Genomic DNA, 24004 nt, shown 5'->3' on the forward strand with positions numbered 1-24004 from the left:
GTACGAAGACGCGGAAAAAAAAACGTTTATGGAGAATTTTCTCACTGTATCCAATAACAAAAAGAAACTATTTTGACATTCAATTCAACTGTCATGGCGACAAATTGTCGAAAGTCTTCTTAAACAATGTAAAAAAAGGGGTTATATGACAATATATAAAAAAAAACGTCAAAGAGTATGTACTAAGATAAATAAGTATACCGAGACTTTCATTTGAAAAACTGATATATTTTGCCAGTAAATATAACGGTAAAATTGACATTATTTATCAATATTTTGTCACCTAATTACACTTTTTAGCACACCCTGTATATTTTAAACCCTATTTAACAGTTTGGCCAAAGAAACTAACGATTAAAATTACTTAAACTGTCATAAAATAGATTTGCCAAAACCTATTGACAACGAAGATAGAACAAAATTTAAATAAAAATACAACTTAATAATATAATCAATTTTATATTTTGTTTTCTTTCTAAATTCATCTCATATTTAATACTATTTACACGAGAAAAAAAAATTATTTGTGTTTTCAGCGTTAGAAAAATAAATTAAAAAAAATAGTTTGCGCAGGATGTTTTTTTTTCCGAAAAAACATCATTCCCAAATAATTAATAAAATAAAGTGCATGCTTTTGTTTTTCAATTTGAACTAAATTAAAAAAAATGCTAGTAGATAACCCACTAGCCGTTATCACAAAAAAAGACGAAAATGAATTGGCGAAAATGACAGAAAAACGAAGATTTACGAAGGTTGTCGAGTAGATCAGTAGCGCAGGGTCAAACTTTGCGTTTCTTTAGTTTTTCCAAAGTGTCTTTGAGTAGTTTGTCATAGGAATTGTCGCTGGATTGCATGTGATAGAAAGACTCGTCCCTCATGTTATCTGAAAAAAAAATTGTGATATTCTTATTTTATTATTCTTTTCTAATCTTGACATTTCTTATTTTTCAATTTTAAACTGAGTTTTTTTGGAAAATTTGACCCTAGAAACCCTAGATCATATTATACTTCCGTGGATAAATCAACGCCGTAAGTTTAGCATTAAAAAATATGTCTCCAACATCACGACATGCCATTTACAAACCTTCTTTATTGCACTTATGAAACGTTCAATAGGTTTGTCTTTTCGGAGGACCTTAGTTTGCGCATGCGCATTAAAAGTTGCATGTATTTCCAAAATAAGAAAGGTTTAGAAAATACAAATTATACATTGTTATGGAAACCAACTGTCATCATATTATCATAATCAATCCAGAGAGAAACTAATAACTAAAGTGAGAGGGCTTGTGGAATAGGGCATTTCGTAGACAAGTTTATTTTGTCACCGCGCATCCCAGACGCGCATAGCGGTTGGGCGGTCAAAAAAGGAAGTTTTCAACTTTGCAAAGTTAAACATTTGACAGGATTAATTAGATTGTCAGTAGCTTTTTCTATTTCTTAGTTCTAGAAGGAGATAACTAAAATCTGTTGATAATCGGAGCAAATCGGAGTAATACATTGTTTTTGACTGAATGTGTCTATTCTTTTAGCTTGTCAGAAGAGAAGATTATTGTCATTATTGATTATTTCAGGTTCCACGATTATTCGGCATTTTTGTAATTTTTTTTTGTGGTTGAGACCCAGACAAAACGTTTCCTTTAAAGGTAAGTTTTATCTCGGTAATTATTTTAAGATACCTAATAGTAGTAGTGAGTGCACATAATAATCGTACATTGCTAATTTAATTTTTTTAATTTAAAACATCACATTCTTTTCTGATACCTATGAAACGACTAGGTATTATACCTGGTATTATTTCCAGTAATACAAATTATTTTCTTCAACTGCTAGGTTCTTTTTAGAGAATAAAGACTATCAAAAACATTGAATACCTACGGGATACCTACTGATACTCTGTGCGAGCTCCCAACCGTGCTTCCCTGTTCACTCCCAACCAAGTTAGATAAAAAAAGATACTGAAGATTGCAGCCTTGAGTTGGAGTATGGCAAGGAGTATGGAGTTAAATAAATTATTATGTTCCTACACAGTATTTTATTTATAGGTTTTAATGCTTTAAAGTCTAATAATACATTTTCGTTGTCAACAAAATAATCTAAAAAAACTACGAAGATTTCTTATTATAAACTTGAAAGATTAAGATTCGGTTCAAATATACAAATTTTAAATTTTTGGCGCCAGAATGTAGGTATGAATGCAACCTACTATATCGATAATGGGCTCATAGTTCGGGTTAGACGCCAAAGGCCGCGCCACTAACACAGTCTTCAAAAATTAACGTTGATCGGTCTCTGTCACTTTAGTTATTAGTGTTCTCTCTGAATCAATCATAATCTTATTTTCACTGTGTAACGACGCTTGTTTTTTGTTTTTTTTATTTTAAAATTTGTATTAATTACTCATTTATCGACCGCTTTTATATAGCCAAGGATGAAAGTGTGTTCAGTGAGAAGTTAAAAGTTTGTGCACTTATATTTCTATTTTTTTTTCGTTGGACTTTCTAAATACTAGTAAAAATGACTAGAAAGTGTTTGGTGTGTGGAATTTCTAATATAAAGGTCCCCAAATTATCTTTTCATAGGCAAGTATTTATTTATATTAAGCCACATGCATACTTTCTGGTTAGATTTCCAGAATTTTGATATTCGTACGGAGTGTGTATTTTTTATATAATTTAATTTTTGTGACAGTAAACATTCAATTTATTGTTCAAATATATGCATTTTACAAATTAAATTTCTAAAATTAATGTTAAAATTTGGCGCGGGGACGATAGGTCCTCGACAAGGATAGACAGAGTAGAAGCACCGCGTGTGCAACAAAAAAAGAAGATAAATGGAAGTCGTTGATATGTTTGCGACAGTTTCCATAGTTATTTACTTATCCACGTAAGTAAATATGATCTAGGGTTAAAACCGCAATTTTCATTGCAATAAAACGTCAAAACCACTATTCATCAGTTCAATATTCATCTACAAGAACAGTTAACCTAATATGACTGCTCATTCAGCCAAAAGTGTCCGCTTGGTGCATGCGAAAACTCCTCGCTTTGTGACGTCATTGTAGTCCTTGTCATGGTTATTAGTCCTTATGCGGCAACCAATAATACACACACATGCATTATTGGTTGCCGGATGCAAAACGTTCATTATTTAATTTATTTATTTAAACACCTTATATGTAAGCAGTATAGAAAATTAACTGTATAAATCGTATTAAATACTCGGATAATGCATTTTTAAGAACAGCAGTTCCCAGCATCACCTTTTGCAGGCATTCTTTTTATAGTACTTCCATATTTTGCTTTAAAATAATTAATAAACAATATCGTAGGCACTTAGTAAGCACTTTGTTACAATCCACAACACAAAATGAACGTATTTGTACACTCTATAGCTCTAAAAACTTTAAAAACACCCCTTTCACATTTAAAATTGACAAAATAATTAACTCAAAATTTCTCAGCTGTTATTTTTATAAATTTACCATAGGCAACTAATAATACACACTATCATGACAAGGACTACAATGACGTCACAACTGTCAGCTGAAGCGCGGGAAGAGGCGAAGGTACGTCTTATGAGCCGGGTTCAAAAGTAGTTAATTAAGACGTAATTTACCTGATTAACTACGTGTAGTTTTTCTTCAAAAACTACGTCTTTTCCCTTTATTAACTACATGAAAACTACGTTAATAAACTATGTGTTGATATTATGAATAATTTTCCTTTGTATGAGATGTAATAGAGATAATATGATGTAAATATTATATTTAAAGCCATATTTCTTCTGTTTTCTTAAATACATTATGTGTTTTTAAAGCTTCAACTTATTAAAACCTCACCTCAAACCTTTGATATTTGAAAGTTACATACATAAGTTACATAAACTACACCCTCTACATAAACTACATAAACTACATGTAATGTAGTTTATGTAGTTTTTAAAATAACATGTAGTTTTCCGAACCCTGCTTATGAGGATGAGCAATCCTATTAGTTTACCGTTCTTGATTCATCTATATCATCACATTTCAATATTTGTTTACAGACTGTGATTAGAATCTTACAAAAGGTGAAGAATAATGTTAACCAAGCAGAACTAAACATTTTTCATTCAGAAAACTTGCTAATAACTTCATTTAATTAGAATTTGTTTGCGTAGTAATCATAGACAAAGTAATAAGGTAATATAATAAAAAAACATATTTGTATATGGGTATTGCAACATATTGACTTACCTAAGTCTGAGTAAGCTGCTTTACAGAATTCTCTGCGTCCTCCAAAGCTAATTTTGTAGTAAGGGTAGGAAGGATCTTCGTTACCATGCTCATAAGCAGCATGAGCGTCTTCTTTGTATTTGAAAGTGACAAATCCATAGTTTTCACTGAAAATATAAAAAAAATGTTACAAACAAGTGTTAAAACAACACTTAAGCCATTAATAATATTGAAAAACTTATCAAAAACATAGTTCTTCTCAAATTACATTTCCAAATAAGGCGCAAAAAGTGACAATTTAGTATAGTAGTTAGAACCATCTGAATTTTATAGATATAATAAACACCCCTCATAAAATTACTGAATGAATAGACTTCTTCAAATATTTGGCTTTTGGGTTACATGGAAAAGGTAGAAATTCCCTAGCTATAAATGTTTAATAATAGGATGAAAATAGCATTAGGTAAATAAAAAAGTGTCTGGAGATTAATAGTGAATTCGAAAATTTAAGAAACTAAATAAATATACCGGTTTCTGAAATGAAATACCGCATAAATAATGCAGCGGAACTGATTTTTTTTTATTGCTATATGAATTATTTTTCATTAAAACTCTTTAGTAAGGACTGAGTTTTATTCATAAACACAAAATGTTCATACCGTCTCAAAAATTATGAAAAATAATAGATAATTTCATATACGTTTGGTTGTGTTTATATTTTTTAAACTACTATATTTTCAAAATAAATAAATAAATATTGTTCATACCCAATATCTCGGAAATGAAGAGAAATCTTCGTGATAGGCCCAAACTTGTAAAACTTTTTCCTCAAATCATCTTTGATGGTACCCTTGGTTATCCTGCCAACATAGATGATTCTTCTTTCTTCGACGGCATTCAAATGATCTCTTTCCGCAGTTTTTGGCGATCTTGTCCTTCGGTATCTCGGAGATCTTGATCTAGATCTAGAATATGACCTGTGCGAGTAATAATTTGACGATCTTGAAGACCTGGAAGAACATGTTGATCTGCGCGAGCTTCTCGAACAGTTCGAGCTCGAAGATGATATAGAATCGTGTCTAAATCTGAAAAAAAAACGGATTTTTGAAAAAAAAATCATTCAAATACCATATAAGGCCTCAAAAAAATAGCTTTAAAATGTTACTTTTGCCATTTCATAGAACTAGTAGACCGAAAAGACATTCTAAAAATAACACTGGAAATAGTAGAAGAATATACAGGGTGAGTTTCCTATGATGTTCTCTATGGGTATCTCGGAAGCTACTGGAGATAAAGAGTCGGTTAAATGGGGAAAGAATTGCAGTTTTGTGGGGTCATAAATAAGCACAGATTTTTGAAAAAGTTCTTGGAAAGTTCTTTACTAGATATTTCAAAAAAAAAAACAAATTTCGGCTATTTTAAAAATTGTCCTTAATTCCATTATAATTTATTTTGGACAAAAAGTTTTCAGATAAAAGTTGTAGATAATCTCATCCTTAATGAAATTGTGACCTCCGCTTTTTTCTAAACCAGGTCATTTTTGACATACAATACAAACATATGTTTTTTTAAAAATGGGAACCATAGTTGGCCATGAGTTCATAAAAAGCCCATTTTTTTAAGCTTTTTATCAATATAAGCTATATTTTTTTTCGAAAAATTACTGAGTTATGCCAATTCTTATGATTTTTAAACAATTAGTTATTCATGGAAACAAGTTCAATCGCCGTTGCTCTCAGAAATGTAAAACTGTCGCATCCAAACTTTGTAAATTAAAATAAACAAAGACTGTAAATATGAATTTTTTGTTAAAATGAATCGCGTCGCAAAAATTAATACTTTTGTCGACGTTTGAAAAAAAACATAATTAAACAGAGAGTACATACCTTTTTGAGCTATTCGAATATACACTGCTGTTGGAAGAACTCGAACTACTCGTAGACCTCTTCCTACTCCTCCTACTCATTTCTTTTTTACACTGTTCCACAAAAGTTATATTCGTCTGCGTACAAGCCTCGCTAGTCGGCACCCTCACCCTATCCTTTTCCAAATACATGACCCGCATATCCTCACCATGACATTCAGCATCTTCCTTGTTCACCGCACCCTGTACATTCAGAACCCTTCCTTTCTTATCTATCACTTTCGGTATATTTTCTATGACCGAAGATATCAGCGAGTTATCGCTGATTTTATCGCTGGCCTTCTCCAGCAAAGGCTTGATTTCTTGCAGCTTCACCACAGGCTCTAAAGGACCGTTAAAATCAGTATTAACTCCAACACTGACAACGGTTACACGTTCTAAATACGAAGGTACTTTCGGGAATTCGACAGCGACAGGTACGTCAATTTTGACAGGTGGCTGTTCGGTCTTGACCTGTGACAGCTCGGGTTTGACGTTAGTAAAGCACGGCGAAGCTGAAGCTGACGAAGCAGCCGAGCTGGAGTATATCGAAGAGAGGTCAGATTTTTTCTCCGACTTTGGGGCTGAGTTGAGGAGTTCTTCGGCCATTTTGCGTAGTTTTTCTTGGTGTTTCAACATTTTCTGGTGTTCGTCTTCGGGTAGGGGTGAGCTGCACGTGCTGGTGTTTGGGGAAGAGTTTAAGGAGCTGTTTTGGGGGGTTAGGAAGTCTTTCCTGCGTTTTTTGTACTCTTCCAAGTTCAATTTTCTTTTATTGTTGGCAACGGCTGTCGGTTCGGTCTTACATTCGATTTTGCGTATTGTGTTTGCCTGTAAAATAAATAAATAAATAAAAAATAACAAAAATAAATAAAATAAGAGATTAAAATAAACTAACAGTATTATGATTATACAGGGTGTCATTGATATGGTGTAAAAAATAGTAAAAAAAGTTCCTATAAGTATAGGGCGGAAAATGCAGATTAAGGGAGTTAGGGGCACTGAAAGGAGTTAGGGGCACTTGAGGGAGTTAGGGGCACTTGTTTTGAAATTGTAGGCTTAAAAAACGAGATAAAATTTCGAAAAAAAATGCTTTGCCATAAATTTTGACCCTAAATCAAATGGTGATACTGAAAAATTATTTGGAAAAGTGGAAAGAGTAGTTTTTGCAAGTGTAGGGAGTTGTTTCGTGAATAACTTCTTAGAGGTTTTTCTTTTGCAACGTGGGTTCATTTTTTGAAATCTACATACTTTTTCCTACAAAAAAGGTACTCTTGTTGCACATCGCCCAGAGCGATGGTTTTCGAGAAAATTGAAGGCAAAGAATTTGCTCTGATGGGTTGGTATCAACATAAACTTATGAAAGTTATGGCGGTTCAAAAGTAACCAAGTATAGTCTGTAAAACGAATAACTTTGAATTTGACAGTTCCCGCGGGCTTTTCTAGTGTTAATATTATTAGGTTAGCAACTTGCGGCCATGCTGACGCAATGCCGTCTCTAATAGAACAGCCTCAGAGCGAGATTTATGACGTCACGCTAGTTAGATACTACGGATTAATAAATATGTTGTAGAAAATGGATGGAATAATTATACCTCGTATTTTTGGTTTGTATTTTAAAAATGATATAGTTTACATGAAATATACATAATATACAGTTAATAAATACAATATATATATACCTATTTATAGTAATAAATACTTTGACAATAAAAAAAAAATACTTTGGCAGATAAACTATAAACCATACAAATGCAGCAAATGTTTTACAATATGGCTGAAATCGTACTCCATAGTCAATGTAGATAGTTTTTGTATTAAGAATAATAATTTAAAAAAATATGTGGTCATCTTTTGACAAGTTTATATTAGTTTATTAATTGCAGTAAACATTATAATATATAAATAAATTTTGTGATTGCAAATAATAATACATCACTAATAGTAGATATTGAATGTTTTTTGTTAAATTAGATCGATTTTCAAACCCCAAAATTTAAAATATATTTTACATTTTACCCATTATCTTATGTACCACCTATTCATTATTTGTATATTGTAAAACATTTGCTGCATTTGTATGGTTCATAGTTTATTTGCCAAAGTATTTATTATCATAAATAGGTATATATTATATTGTATTTATTAACTGTATATTATGTATATTTCATTTAAACTATATCATTTTTAAAATACAAACCAAAAATACGAGGAATAATTATGTTTTCCATGTATTCTACAACATATTTATTAATCCGTAGTATCTAACTCGTGTGACGTCATAAATCTCGCTCCGTGGCTGTTCTATTAGAGACGGCATTGATCTAATATTTAGAAATGTCAAAAGCTGATGACATTTTACTTTTGTCAATTTTGACATTTCGTGTTGATTTTTGCAAGGAGAGGAAGAACTGTCACTTGTTTTATAATTTTCCTTTTTTATTTCACGAAAGTAAAAAGAGTTACCTATCTGATTCGTTCAGGCACTCAGTTTAAAGAATATCAGTAACTTTTTTGACAGAGGGGTTTTATATATGCCATGTTGGTAAAAAATAACGGTCAAAATTCAAAGTTATTCATTTTATAGACTATAGTTATCAAATAATTAATTGAAAAATCAAAATTTTATGATTTTTAAAATATATTATTGCTTTAAACAACGAAATAATCCACTAGATTTCTACTTCTGGTGCCACTTTGAAAGCTTTGGTTTACCCAGTGCCGATTAATACTGAAGAGCAACTACGGCAACGCATTATTGACTGTTCCAATCAAATTCGGACAACACCAAGGATATTCCACAGGGTATGCAGATCTTGGAGAAGAAGAGCAGATGTCTGCATTGAAATGAACGGTGGTCACTTTAAACATTTACTATGAATGAATTAAGGAATGCATTATTTTAATAAGGAATTTTGGTAATTGGTTTATTTCGTTTTTAAAGCCATAAGATGTTTTAAAAATCATGAAATTTTGATTTTCCAATTAATTATTTAATAACTACTTGGTTACTTTTGAACCGCCATAACTTTCATAAGTTTATGTTGAGTTAGTTATACTTTTCCAAGTTTCCATACAGTTTTAGAGAAAATTAAGAAAAACATAAAAATATTGTTGATTTTTTCGAGTCGATGGTTATTATTAATTTTGATTAACGTCATATTCTTTGCTGATGTTAAAGTATAATATTTTCCTATAACTATCATCACCCTTTCCGTAGCATTGAATAAAATAAATTTTGTGCTTCTTTAACATATTAAAACTACAAAAAATATGACGTTAATTAAAATTCTATGGATAACAATCTAGCAAAGAATGAAAACGAAGTTATATTACCATAGACGCGTTTTGATTTTTACGACTTTTGAGGAAAAAATCAACAATATTTTCATGTTTTTCTTAACATTCTCTAAAACTGTATGGAAATTTGAAAAAGTATAACGGGATTAATCATTTTAGAACAAGCAAAATTTTTTATGTAGAATGCATTTTTCTCAAAACGTCAATAAAAAGGTTTTTCCTCTTGTAAAGACAATTCAGGGACATACTGTATACTGACGGGTGCGAATCTTGGGTACTAAATTAGCGACAAAAAAGCAGGATATAAGCCAATGACACAAAAAGACAGAATAAAATAATAAGTGAAAAAAAAAATAAAAAAAAGAATAAAAAAAGAAAAAGAAATTATATAAAAATAAGTATAAAGTATAATATATTTTTAGAAAGCTTACAACAAGGTAAATAAAATAAAAAATAATATACAGGGTGTCCCAATTAAAAAAAAACACATAAGTTTGAATCATATTTCAAGAATGACAGCTCCCAGCAAAAATCTAGTTACGCCATTGGACTATACGTGAAAAACTCTAAAATGCATCATTTTAAAAATCGCCCTGTATTTCAGAAACTAACAGGGCTAGGAAAAATCTGTGTATAGCATGTTTAGTTTCATAAAAAAGTAGCTGAGTGATGAACAAATTTAAATCTAGACAAAAATTTCTGAAAAACTTTTGTATGTCCTAATATAACATTTAAACACACTGTATACAAAAAAAAATCATTACTTACCTTCAGTAACGAGACCATAAGTGTTCCATCTGCGTTTTTCACAGTGGGCTGTCTACTAATAATCGTCTTGTCATCGTCCTCAGACGAAACAAACCCGGAATCCTTCTTTATAACGACCGGTACATTTGAACTACTCTTTGTGCTACAGTAATTGTGATCCAGTTTCACCATGTCAGTCTTGCTCATTTGGATGGGCACTAGTTTGGGGGGTCCTACAGGCTTGACAGGCTTCACTTTTCTGTTGGCTATCGGCTGGATTACAGTGATTGGTTTCCTCTTTCCGGATTCCTTGATCCGGTCAATCAGATCCTGTGGCAGCGACTCCCTGATCTGACTCTTATTGGCTGTTGTAGTAGAGGTAGCTGGTTTTGGTTGTTTGGTAGTGTTCTGTTGTGTGTTTGGTAGTGTTTTGTGTTCTGGCTCAGTTTTAACTGAAACTGGTTTGGTATGTTCTGGTTCTGTTTTAACTGAAACAATTTTAAAATTATTAGAATATTTCGTTTTTATAAATAAGTTACAGAAAAAATAAGTTCCTCTGTATACTAAACATCATACTATACAGGATGGTCCGAACTGTATTCCGGAAACTTCGACAGCATATTCTGCGGGTAAAAATAAGCAAAAAAGTTCATGTAAATGTATGTCCAAAAATGCTTAGTTTCGGAGATACAGGGTGTAGAAGTTTAATTTTTATTTCGATTTTTTCAAAATAATTTCTGAAGTAATGTCAATGTTTGGATGGAAATTGTTGTCTGAGAGTTTTTTGATATGTGAATGTGATTTTGATGTCAATATGACTCCTATTTGTAGGGGCGCCACCTACTTGTATTTTAACTGTTTTGAATAGTAACAACTTTTCGTCCATACATGTATAAAACTACTGAATGAAAAAATATACATTTATATTAAGGTCTCTTGGTAAAAATGAACACACTGTAGATCTATGAAAATATATTTTTGTAAAACTGCAAAATCTAAAAAAAAAGAGACAGCTGGAGTCGTTTTAGGAACAATGAACCACCCTGTATACTGTGATAGATTACAGTTGAGGGTTGGAACCTTTGGTGTTACACAGCAAAATAAAAACACTAAATCACCACAATACACCAAAACACTTTCTGGTGGTTTTTTAAACAACAAAATAACAATAATAAAATCAACTGGTATTTATAGATCACAATTAGCAATTAAGATCGATGAAGTGAAAAAGGTATTGTATTAAATTCTGGGTAACACTAAAATTTCTGTGATTTTTTATGTAAAAAACGTCTCTTGGTAAAAATCGCTACGAGCCACCATAAAACTTTTCTACTTATTTTTATTTGCAGAATATGCTGCCAAAGTTACCAGAATACAGATCAGACCACCCTGTATATAAAAAAATTGACTTACCATTTTTTATCAAAGTTTCTTCTTTTCTATCAGTCTTTTCTTGCTTCACAACTATCTTCCTACTTGCTTGTTCCTTTTTCATTTTCTTGTCATGCTTATCCTCCACACGCTCTTTAACTATATATTCCTGTTTTATCACACCCTGTTCGATTTTAGTCTTTACCGGCTTTATACTAGCCTTCAATTCTAAGTTAACTACTACATCTACCCTTTTCTTCTTCTCATTGCACTTATCCGATTCGGCTGCTTCGAATTTTTCCAAAAGACTAGCCAAATCACCCGCTTCTAATACTGGCTCATTTTCCTCTTCGGAAACCGTTTCAATATCTACATCGCACTCATCATCAGACAAAGATTTCTTAATATATCTATTTTCCACAACGTATCTTTGAGCTTTCATGTCTATCTTTTTTCTGCCTGCTCCCACGGACCTTTTTGTAATTTTTTGTGCTACTACAGGCTCTGGTACTTCATTTTTAACACTATTCGTACAATCAATCTGGGGTATACTCTGAATGGATTGTTTGTTTTCTTCGAAAATATACTCTGCTATGTCGAAATTTGTCATTTCTGTGCTACTAAAGCTAATGTTTAGTAGATCTTCAGTCTCGGAGACTGTACGTCTCCTTGTATCGGTCTCTACTATTGAGGAATCGTGCATGTGTGATATTCTGTTATCGTAGATGGGCTCTGTTTTGATAATACTACTACTTGGCTGTATGTCTTCTAAATTGTTGACTATTTCGGGAAGCTCGAGAATATCTTGTAGCTTTATATTTGGATCTTGTTCGGTATTTGCCCCCTGTAAAAGTTAGAAAAATATTAATATTTTTCTTGGAATGTTTTTTTTTAAACTATATATGAAACATTAAAACGGGAATATATGAAGGTAAGTTTGTTCATTACAAGTAACTAATTTTTAATAGCGAAATAGTAACTAATATTAACCAAATAATAACTAAAATAACAATAAAACTGACAAAAAAAGTAAGATTTATCTATCACATCAAAAAATTACAGAAAAAAAATTTTGGTTGGTTAAACAACGACAGACAGTTGTCGCTGTCATATACTCTATTCTTTTGCTAGATAGACTATACTTGATTTAGAACTAAAAATTGATGGAATATTTACAAAGTATTGAATGCCAAGTAAAATAATATGTATTAACATAAAAAATTAATATTTTAAATAAATTGGCAGAAAACTGTTACTGTAATATACTGTATTTTTTGCAGGACAGACTATAGGTACTTGATTTATAATTAGCAATTGGTTGAGTATTTACAAAGAACTGACTGCCAAGCAAAATAATATTTATGAAACATAAGAAAGCTAGACAAAACATTTATTAAAATAATTAATTAAAATGACTGCAAACTGTCAACGTCATATACTGTATTCTTTTGCTAGACAGACTATGCTTGAACTAAAAATTATTGAATATTTACAAAGAATTGACTATATAGACTGCCAAGCAAAACAATATTTAACAAAAAATTTTAACAAAATGAGAGGTAATGCTATTTATTTTAGAATTAAAATTATATACAACATTCCCAATAAAAGTTAGAAAAATTTCATTAATAAAATAAAAATTTCTTGGAATGTTTATTTTTAAACTATTTATGAAACATTAAAACGGGAATATATGAAGGTACTTAAGTGTTTTAATAAGAAAAAAAAGTTAACACCACAAAGTTCATCACAAGTAACTAATTTTAAATAACTAAATAATAAAAAAACTAAAAAAACTAAACTAAAATAACAATAAAACTGCTAAGAAAAATAAGATTTATCTAACATCAAAAAATTACAGAAAAAAATATTATTTATTTAAAATAACAAGACAGCTGTCGCTGTAATATATTCTATTCTTTTGCTAGATAAACTATACTTGATTTAGAACTAAAAATTGATGAAATATTGACAAAACATTGAATGCCAAGTAAAATAACATTTATCAAACATAAAAATCCTAAAATGACAGAAAACTGTTACTGTAATATACTGTATTCTTTTGCTAGACAGACTATAGTTATTTGATTTAGAATTAGGAAATGGTTGAATATTTACAAAGAATTGACTGCCAAGCAAAATAATATTTATGAAACATATTGACTATATAGGCTGACAAGCAAAACAATATTTAACAAAAAAATACAAAAATGACAGAAAAATGCAAGTTATTTCAGAATTAAAATTATATACAACATTTATAGTAATATTCTGTATTCTTTTGCTAGACAGACTATACTTTTTTGGAAACTAACTACAAATTGATTGAATATTTAAAAATAATTAAAATGTACTTACTTGGGTTGCAGCAGGCCATGGAACTGATAAGTCCTGTGCTTCCTCAGGGAGAATAATATCATTTTGACCTTCAAAAATAATATTTGTTTGTGGTGCATCGTACACAACTCTATGTGAATGCCGTAGATCATCATTCACACTACAAAGAAATAGGTATATGAGAACCCGTTCACTTAGATTTAAAAACAGAGAGCCTCACCGTCTGCCTGAATCCTCCCATTCAAACAAATGATTTGGCGGTCCAGGCATGTAGTGGATTCGTTCAAAGAACTCGCTTTGTCCAAAACTTTCATAATTGCTCATGTCACTCGAGTAAGTGTCCTACAGGGATGAAATATGTTTAGAAAAGAACGTTTTACATGAATAACGAAGTAATTTACCGTGTATGGAGACGAGGAATCGAACGAGAACTGTTCGTCGTCCCTGTATAGGCCCACATCCATGTTGACGTTCTTCAGATTCATAAACACCTCCAAAACAGAACGATTTTTCAGTATTATTTCACCTTCCGGACACTACCTGGGCATACTGGCGGAGATACAACATATAAGTGAGCAAGAATACCCTTGAACCGAGACGAATTACACTGAATTTCGAGTAAATAAAGCACTGTTTTGAGATGGACACGTTTTCGAGGTTATGGCGCCAGACAATTGCAGATTTCACGAAAGCACACTGAAAAAAAGCCCAAGACACTCTTGATTACACTGCGCGAAGACACTAACTGATGGACAGATGCGTTTAGTAAATTATTCCGGGTAGTTTTCGAATACTTGCAGAGTTTTTTTGTTATTAAATCGAAAATATTCACACGTGAGTCAAAACACCTCTTCCAAAACACACCACCGACATTCTTTCCAAATTGGAATAACTGCTGCTGCCGACCTGTAACGGTATTTATAACTTCAGGTAGACAGGAAACTGTCCGCTCCGAGTAGCGCTATTGACGGGTAGGTGGGTCTAATTGCTTTATTGCTTTATTAGTTGCATACCTTTACAATACCCAAAATTAATTTTTTATTCAAATTTAAATTACTCTGTATTTGAAATATGAAAAATTTGAATACCAACAAGTAATTAATAGGCCAGACATTTTCTTATATGTAATGAATTAATTTGTTTATCTATATGTAGTTCAATTTAATATTTAACACGTGTATTATATTTTTTAGTGTAAAATAAATAATATACGTCACATGTTACCCATCTTTTGACGTCATACAGGGGGAAAAGCTGCCCAACGGCATTTGTGGTCAAGGCAATCGGAATTTTTTTCCCACCGTGAAACCTGTTGATGTCCAAAGTCAACAGACGCTCAATATGTTGAAAAAATAAGACAAAAATCGCGCTCATACCATCGCGGGGAGAGGATCAAGTCAAACCAGTGTCGCAAAGCGCGTTTTTTTGCTTTTGCTTTTTTGCACCTCGCTGGTTTATGGTCAGTCATTGGCCGGGGTTTGATAGGCATTAAAGTCGGCGCGTGATTGGTTAAAAAAGGGTAGTTTTTCGCAAGGCGGCGTTGAAGTTTTTTTTTGGGGTTGTTAAGTGCTATTGTGTGCGATAGATTTTTTTTATTAATGATATTTGCATTGTCGTGATCCTGGGAATAATTCTGTAAGTAGAGATAAATAGAATATACCCTTATAATTAATTCTCTTCATATTGCTAAAATTTTTATTAGTCTACTTTTATAATTATATTACTCAGAATTGTCAAGAAAATGTGTTATATCAGTGTTTCTATTTAAAATTTGTTGACAATCTTTTTTATAAAATATATGGGAAATTAGGGGGCTCATTTTAAATATACAGTATGTCCTCGGATTGTCTATACAAAAGGAAAAACTCTTTTATTGTTGATATTTTAAGTAAAATGCATTCTTCATTCTTTTTGCTTGTTCTAAAATGGTTAATCTCGTTTATACTGTGTTTATGCTTTTCCAAATTTCCATACCGTTTTATAGAAAATTAAAATAATACATGGAAATATATGGTTGAATTTTTAATAGATTGTTTTTTATTAATTTTGATTAACGTCAAATTTTTTTGCTGTTGTTAAAGTATCACATTTTCCGATAAAACTATTATCACCCTTTCCTTAGCATTGAACTAAATAAATTTTTGGCTTCTTTAACATTTTAAAACAGCAAAAAATATGACGTTAATTAAAATATTAAAATTTTCTCGATAACAATCTATGAAGAGACGAAAACTAAATTATATTACAATAGAAACGCGTTTTTATTTTTAGGACTTCTACTTTACTTAATCCTTTTGTAAAGACAATTCGGGACATACTGTATATTATATGGTTATACTAATTTGAATATATAAAAAAAACTCTAATGCTTTTATATGAAAAAATTGACTCTATGAAAATTGACTCTTTTAACATACATACAAGAATTTTTTTGCATAAAAATGCACAAATATTTTGATTCAAACGTGTTTGTTATAACAAATTAGTTGTCTATTCAGAATAATAACTATGAAAGGATGTAAAAAGTGCTTAAAATAATGATATTTGTTATTTAAACAACTAAAAAAATATGTCTCTATCCCACAAAATGTAAATTTTGTGATTCAACATGGTATATTCATTTCCTTCACTTATTATAATATAAATTAACTTTAAAAAATGCATAAAATGTATAGTTTTGCAGATATACTTTGGCAATATTAAAAAAATACTTGAATTTATGCTGTGTTAAGGTGTGGCGTCATACTAGGCAAAGAGATGTAAAAATTAACACTTTTCTTTATTTCAATTTATATAACAGTATATTTCTGGGTTTCGTTAGCACACTACTGATTGGGAAACATCAAAAATTCTGTTTGGCATCGATTTATTGAAAGTTATTTCAATAAATTATTAAGAAATTCATTTCAAAGAAACCTATATGTAATTGTCATCCTATTTTTAACCGACATTAGGGCTGTACTCTGTTGTAAAACCAAGTTCGTAAAGTTAGTTCGTAGTTTTTTTCTTAGTTTATCATCATCATCATCATTTTCCGTTTATTATAATAGTTATTATAATAACTTAATATAATTTTTGAGGTCCATCTATATTAAATGCTGAAGTAAAAAAATAAATAAGAAGATATGCATAAAAAATTGTTACGTACTTCTCTATGAGTACTTTGTGCAATATGTTGTCAAAAACAATGCACAATTCGCTAAATCAAACAATAAATATTAACAAAAACCGAAATATAATGTTGTAATACATGACCTAGTTTTGTCTTTAAAAATAATAAGGTATATTTCGTCAACGATTCCACTAATTAGCGGTCTAGATGTAAAACGGCTCGTAAGAACAATTTAATTTACATTACTAATCAATTAAATTATATAGTTTTATCTATACAGAGTGTCTCAAAATGAACAATAATAAAAATATACTTTTTTCCATAGCAACTGTTAAAATTATTGCTTTATATCTATCAAAAATAATAGATAAAATAGTACTTTAACCGCAAAGGTAGATTAAATGATACTTTAACAGCGAGGATAGGTTAAAAACTTTATTTCGTCTCTCACGTTGTTTAATTGCTTCCATTTTTGAAAACTTTTGTATTCCTTTTCATAAGTTATTCGGGATTTAAATGGAGGTAGTTTGGATATGGCGTTTGACGCCTCAGCTTTAATATCTGTTGGTAATTTACTTATGTCGTTTTGAACCATTTCTGGCCCCAATTCAATCAGCAATCGACACGAAAGAGAATTAAAAAATATTGACTCAAAACTGTCAACTAAAGAGAGAGCTTTATTTATTTGTCAAATTACATAGAAACCAACGCCAACCCAGCACAATATTTTTTCTACTCATAATAAGTTCCTTGAAATAATAATTTCTGAATTATTTTTAAAACGTAACTCCCTATGGAAGAAAATATTGTTTTATACACGACGATAAAATTGCATTATCGTCTACCGAAATTAATAATCTATTCGTTTGACGATAAAATACCATTTTATCGTCTTGTATAAAAAATAACTATAAAGTTGTGGTCGAAAAATATAAACTACTGGGATTTCTAAAGGATCAGAATTCGTCCTCTGGACGCGATGTCCCTCCCCAACAAGTTTAAAATTATGTTAAATAAGAAAAAATAACGAGTGAAAGTAAAATTATATTAAAATTAATGAAAAATGTAGGGAAGTTTTCAGCAATTTTCTTTGGAAGGTATTTTCTACTTTAACGTACAAAAAAATACTGAAATTTTCTCTTTCGGGTACTTCAGCTTATCTTGCTGCCTTCTCCACCTTCCAAAATACATTGTAATTATAAAATGCACTAAAAATTATCATTTTCAATAAAAACTCTTATTTAGCTGTTTACGTTAACAGACTTCAATTTTTAATTTAAGAAAAGGCTAAAAGGCCAAAATAATTTAGCTTAAAAAATGATTAAAATTGGCCCTCTAAGACAAAATACAGGGCGTCCCAATATTCAGTGGACATAGAACTACTACGTATTTTGGGAATCAAAATAAGTTCATTGGACACAATTTACCTCTATACAAAAGTGCTTCGTTTGTCCAGTAGAGGGCATCAAACTTCAAAAAAATAAACATATTTTTTCAGATATTTTAAAAACCGTTATTCCAAACCTAATAGAATAGAATAATAGAATAAGTGGGAGGGGGGTTAATCTCTGCGACCTTAGAGATCTATTGTGTCCCCCTTTCTTGAGTTATAACTCATCATACAGTCCCAGGACTTCCTACGGAGATCCGTGTCCCTCACAGTCGAAGAGCTACGACCCAGGCCGGGTAGACGAAACGGTAGCTTGTGTCGCCTGTTGGGTTTAGAGGTAGGAGGTAGGCTCCCGACCCTTGGAGGAGGTGGTAGCTTGTATGCCACTTGCGGAGGATGGTCTCACGCAAGTGTCAGCCACCTCTCCTGTAGTTCTCTTTGGGTTTGGCCCCTAGGAACTTTCATTGTTACTGTTCCCAGTGTCGTTAGGGGGTTTCCCCACAGCTTCACCGGTGATGTTTTTATTACTATTATTACCAGATCTCATAGTGTTCCTATGAGTCGCTAGGGACAGTCGGTCCACTTCTACAGAGCCCCGCATGTAGAAGTAAGGGGTAAAATACAATGGGGTGCCCCCCGGTGCCCCAAGGTTGAGGCTGTCCGTAGCCCCGCCCGGTATCGTTATATGTCTTGGTGCAATTCCCTGGCCACGACACTACGGTCAGGGACAAGACGATGAGTGAGATGCTTCTTAGACCAAGCCAAGTGCTAGGGGAGATTTCCCCCAGCACCTGACCAGGAGCTTCCCCACCAACGACAAGGTCTTGCATCTCCTAGGGGAAGTTTTACCAAACCTAACGAAAAATACGTAGTAGTTCCATGTCCACGGAATATTGAGACACCCTGTATATTGAACTTAAAATTACATAAACATTTGATGGTGTTTGTTTTGCCTGTCGTCCAGTGTATTTTGCCATTTTACTAAAAGTATTTTTACAAAAGGACACTCTGGTATTAACCTCAGAGTAAGGTATTAACTGAGTGCATATCTATAGCACAGATAACATATTCTATAGGTTTCATATTCCGATGAAATTCATACAAATATGGAAAATTTGTTTATTTTTTGTGTCTAATTATGTGTTTGTACAAACGATTCAAATGCGTAACTATACTAATAATATCAAGTTGTTTTCCTTTTGTTTGTTTATTCAAAGATGGATATTATGTAGTTTACATAATATGGTGATTTGTAGTAAATGGACCAGAGCACTAATATTTCATGTAACACGCTGTATAAAAGCATTACCAGTATTTTTTTTTCAAACGTCACAAAATTATTAATTTTTGCGACGTGATCGACAATATGAAAAGGTAATTTTAACGCCTAGGCATAGAAATAAAGCACTTTTACGCTTAAGCACAAAACTACAAAAATATATTATCAAACTGACATTAGTCAGCGAGTGTTCCCATTGTAGCTCGATATACAGGGTCCGGCAATAGTGCGTCGGGTATCTGTATAGAGCTCCTAGAATAAAGAAATTGAGAATAATTATTTTGTTTAACCTAAAAAAGTATGTATGAGGATGTATTTCGGGAAAATATTTCTATAGGGTGGGTTAAAAAAGTGAGATTGGAACACCCTGTATATTATTACATTTTTGGCTTCATTTAAGATCACTTTACATAACCCTAAGATATAAGTAAATATATTTCGATAATTTCAGAGACTTTATTTTTCAACATTTCTTAAAAAAAATATTACAAATAGAAGAATTGTCCTGAAATCAAAAATATATTAGGTAGGTATTTACTTTAGATGGTCTATACTTACTTTCCTATAAATATCGTAATCTTAAATCATACAGGGTGTTCAAAATTCTACGCCAAACTTCCTAAAATATAAAATATTTTTTCTTTGTTTTTTTTTTAGTGGATCACCCCGTATATTATTTTTTTAATAGATGGAAGTAGTGAAAAAAAATGAACATTTTTTGTATTTAAAGTACATATTCCAAAATTTTTAATGGTTTCGCAGGTACACGCAGTATTATTTCATATGGTTCAACCATCCCCCACAAAAAGTATCATTTTTCCTTTTAATAAAAACACACAATACCTATATACTATTTCTACATTCTTTTTCTGTCTCTTTGGAGTTATATATTTTGAAGTATGTACAAGTTTAAAGCCATCTTTCCTGTAGGTTTTGTTTGCCATTCAGGTATTAGAGTATGGATAATGTAAATTTGGTTATTAAGGTTTCTTTAATTTTATTATGGGTCATAACAACAATACAATTTATCCTCTGTCCACCTCTGTCTGTACCTATATTATATTGATATATAAATTATATTTTTTTTAGATTCTTTTAGGTGCTATTTGTAGTACCTATTGTTTGGATAAAGACCTCTTTCCTGTACCTTCAATTATTTAAAGGTTCCCTATCATCTGTGCGTAAGCTCATTTACATTTTTGACACTTTTAATGGTCATCTTGAAATAATCATCCAAAATGATAGATGTAAATTGTGTACAGAATGTCCCATTTTCGTGTGTTTTATGGGGTTTCTCTTTTTTGAGTAGAGATACAAAGATGCGGTTTTCACATCATTACATTGTGTGTAGATATAGTTTAAATGTGTTGATGTTGTTAAATATAGTTTAACTTGTTATAAAACCCTGCATCTCTCATCGTAAATATGATTTTCGTTTTAATTGCTGTTCACAGCTAGACTTTTTTTGCATTAGAGCCGGCGCCGTTCAAAGCCTACTTATTTGAAGTGGGCGAATTTTTATAAACTCTATATCTCGAAGAAGTATGAAGTATGCTATATCTCGAAGAAGTATAACTCTATATCTCGAAGAAGTATGAAGTATGCTATATTTTTGGAAAGGTAATTTTAAAATATTTTCAATGAATTAAAAATATACAGGGTGTCCCATGTAAAAAATCAAAATTTTCCGTTGATAATTCTTAAATTATTAGTTAAAAAAAATGTACTTGAACCATTAAATTCTACGTAAAAAGGTGCTTTGGAAATGATTTCATAGAAATATAAAATTTTCCATAGCACAAAAGTTGCAGCGATTTGTTAAAAATGTACATTTTTGAAAAACATCCCGTAGCTCCGAAACGGTAAGTGATATTGATGTGCGGTTTTCACCAACATGTTTTTGGTAAAAATTGAGCTCCAGACACTGATATTAGTTTTCATCTATCTTCTATAGAAAAGGGTGTTTCCCTTTAAAAGCGTCCAATTTGGCCCACCCTGTACACTTTGGAGGAAACAAAAATTAGAGACAATCTTACTACTTTGGGTGAGCCCTCCAAGATTAAATTAAAATAAATAGTAGAATTAAATATCATTCATAAAAGAAAAACAGAAATATTCAAAATAAAAACTATAGAAAGGTAGACAAAATCAAGATAAAAGTTGATTAAAGAAATAAAAACTTAAATAGAACTTAAATATGAATATTACAAAGGTTATTATTGCTCATTCGTTACAAGTGCGTATTTCTCTAATTAGTACCCTGAACGAAAGTTAAATAAATAATCTCCAAATGTGTAATGGCGTGATTTGTGACGTAACAAAAATATCCGAAAAACCGGCTGGTGAAAAAAATTTCCTCCGCCTTTAAACCGAAATTTGAAAATTTCGGTTTCAACCTTGATCTACAATTATTATTCAGCAGGTACCAATAAATTTCTCGGTTTCTGTTTCTCTCTGGGTTTATTACTCCTTTCTCGCATGTATACCTACCAGTAGCGGCTCGTCAGGGATATTATTTAACCGAATATTTATTAAAAATGGTTGTCTATAATCTAATTTTATGCTTAATACTTGTAGATTGTATATTACTACTACTACTACTGGCATTACTCGCTGGCGAGAGAAGATTGTTCTTACCAAATATATTAGAAGAATATATTGCTAGTACCGTATTTACACAATGAGTGGAAAGTGAAGCCAAAGAAAAGAAATAGGGATATCAATCTTGCATAAGTTTTGTTTCAACAGGATTTTCGTGCGCACGCGCCAAATAAAACGATCTCATTCGTCTACTTCATCGCTGAACGCTCTCACCTGCCCGCGCACTATTTTAAACTCTAAATATTAATAACGTATAATATATAATTTTTTTTATTGGTAATGGCATTATTTCAACTTGTTATTTTAGATATTCATCATATCTATCCTTTTCTTGTTTTTCTTAAATTATGTCAGAGATTAAATTTAAATTTATAAGTAAAGGCGCGAATAGTCAGACGCTAAATTGATTTACGTGGTAGATAGAAACTTAGAAAACTACTTCTATTGGTTAGTATGAAATAAATCAACTAATCGCAAAGCACCTCTCAAAGCTGTTGAACGAAAAGGACCGACTTTTGTGGATTTTGTACAGCTCCATCTCGAATATTTGGCTTCAATTTCTGTTCCTTACTAGCAATATATTCTTTTAATATATGTATTTGGTTCTTAATTAAATCGAGGAAGATTTATATTAAAATTTCTCTAGTAAAATTATTAAAGGAATATTTTAGTACGCGACACTGGTTTAAGAATATATTGTATCATCGTTTTAACGATATCTTCGGTGATTTCTAAAAATTGCTCGAGCGCGTTCTTTTACAGCTACCGCCGGACATATGTAATATGTGTAAATTTGCATTATGTAATGACTGATGTTACAGCGCTTATACAGAAGCGGGCATATAAGAGCTTAAAACCTCTGAAAATTAGGTCAATACCAACATTTTCAGATTGAAAAAAAGAAACTGCAGAAAAAAGAATATATTTATATTTTCTTTAATTTTGGGTGTTTATTTAGTAGGATATACAGGGTGTTTCACATCTCTCGTAGGGAGATTCCTTACGTAAAAAGTCCGATTCCGCTTTGTTTCGTAGCTACAGGGTGTTAACGTCTTAATAATCTTTCGATTTATTATAATTTTCTTCCAAGTACTTTTTATTAATCACAATTAACAAATAAATATAAACACTTAAAAATAAATTATCTCCCTTTTACCTAATTTATCGTATATACCTATTTTAGTTTTTTTTTGACTCTGATGAAAAGTTTTTTTAAAAATAAGTGGTTTGCGATCGTGATTTTACTCTACTAGATAGAGAAAGGCGTGCTGGAGAAATGTGGCAACGCCGCAACAGAACACCGTCGCATTTCTCTCACTCCGACTTAATAAGATCCCTATGTGATTTACTTCCACACATATAAATACCGATCCAAAAGTAAGAGTTGCCCGCATGGTATACACTTACAATACCGCCGGCTGTTGTTTAACCCAGTGTATATTTTAAAAGTTTATGATAAATTTATCTTCAATCATGCGAAAATATTCAAAAATTTTCGTAGTTCATAGAATAAAACGAGCAATAATCTATCAAAAACCTGTTCTTACGTAATGATTCATGACTTTTCAAACTCATTACTTTAAAGGTGAGAAAAAACACGGCAATCTTCGATTAAGCCTGGCCGCGTAAAATGGCAGAATAAATGACGAACGATAAGAATAATTATCGATAATTTTGTCGCGTTATTTTCTTGAAATATTACATTACACGTCGAGTCGACGAATCAATCATTAATTTTTCTGAACCTTGAA

The 24004-nt window shown here is 31.4% G+C and overlaps 2 protein-coding genes across 2 annotated transcripts in view; one reads left to right on the top strand and one right to left on the bottom strand.

The window, feature by feature from the left end:
* Window positions 1–41: 41 nt before the first annotated feature.
* On the bottom strand, window positions 42–14780 carry LOC115886573 (NK-tumor recognition protein). The gene is made up of 9 exons (XM_030905804.1): window positions 14273–14780; window positions 14092–14213; window positions 13893–14031; window positions 11577–12378; window positions 10185–10651; window positions 6103–6947; window positions 4984–5301; window positions 4238–4383; window positions 42–883 (listed from the first exon to the last, which is right to left on the bottom strand). Exons 1-9 carry the CDS (start codon window positions 14354–14356, stop codon window positions 780–782), a joined length of 3027 nt encoding a protein of 1008 aa, XP_030761664.1. The 5' UTR covers window positions 14357–14780; the 3' UTR covers window positions 42–779.
* A 371-nt stretch (window positions 14781–15151) lies between these two features.
* The window catches only part of LOC115886556 (ABC transporter G family member 20), a 37034-nt gene continuing 28181 nt past the window's right edge, over window positions 15152–24004 (top strand). The window contains exon 1 of the mRNA XM_030905778.1: window positions 15152–15506. The gene's annotated coding sequence lies outside the window, so the exon portion shown is untranslated. The remainder of the gene's footprint in view (window positions 15507–24004) is intronic.

The sequence above is a fragment of the Sitophilus oryzae genome, unplaced genomic scaffold (genome assembly GCF_002938485.1).
Source record: "Sitophilus oryzae breed Bouriz unplaced genomic scaffold, Soryzae_2.0 scaffold_494_pilon_pilon, whole genome shotgun sequence".
Taxonomy (NCBI): Eukaryota; Metazoa; Arthropoda; class Insecta; order Coleoptera; family Curculionidae; genus Sitophilus; species Sitophilus oryzae.

Coding starts and splice junctions, on each gene's coding strand:
- LOC115886573 (XM_030905804.1), bottom strand. CDS start 14,356: ATGAATCTGAAGAACGTCAACATGGATGTGGGCCTATACAGGGACGAC. Junction 14,214..14,272: donor ATTCCTCGTCTCCATACACG/GTAAATTACTTC, acceptor TCATCCCTGTAG/GACACTTACTCGAGTGACAT. Junction 10,652..11,576: donor AGAAACTTTGATAAAAAATG/GTAAGTCAATTT, acceptor AAATTGTTTCAG/TTAAAACAGAACCAGAACAT.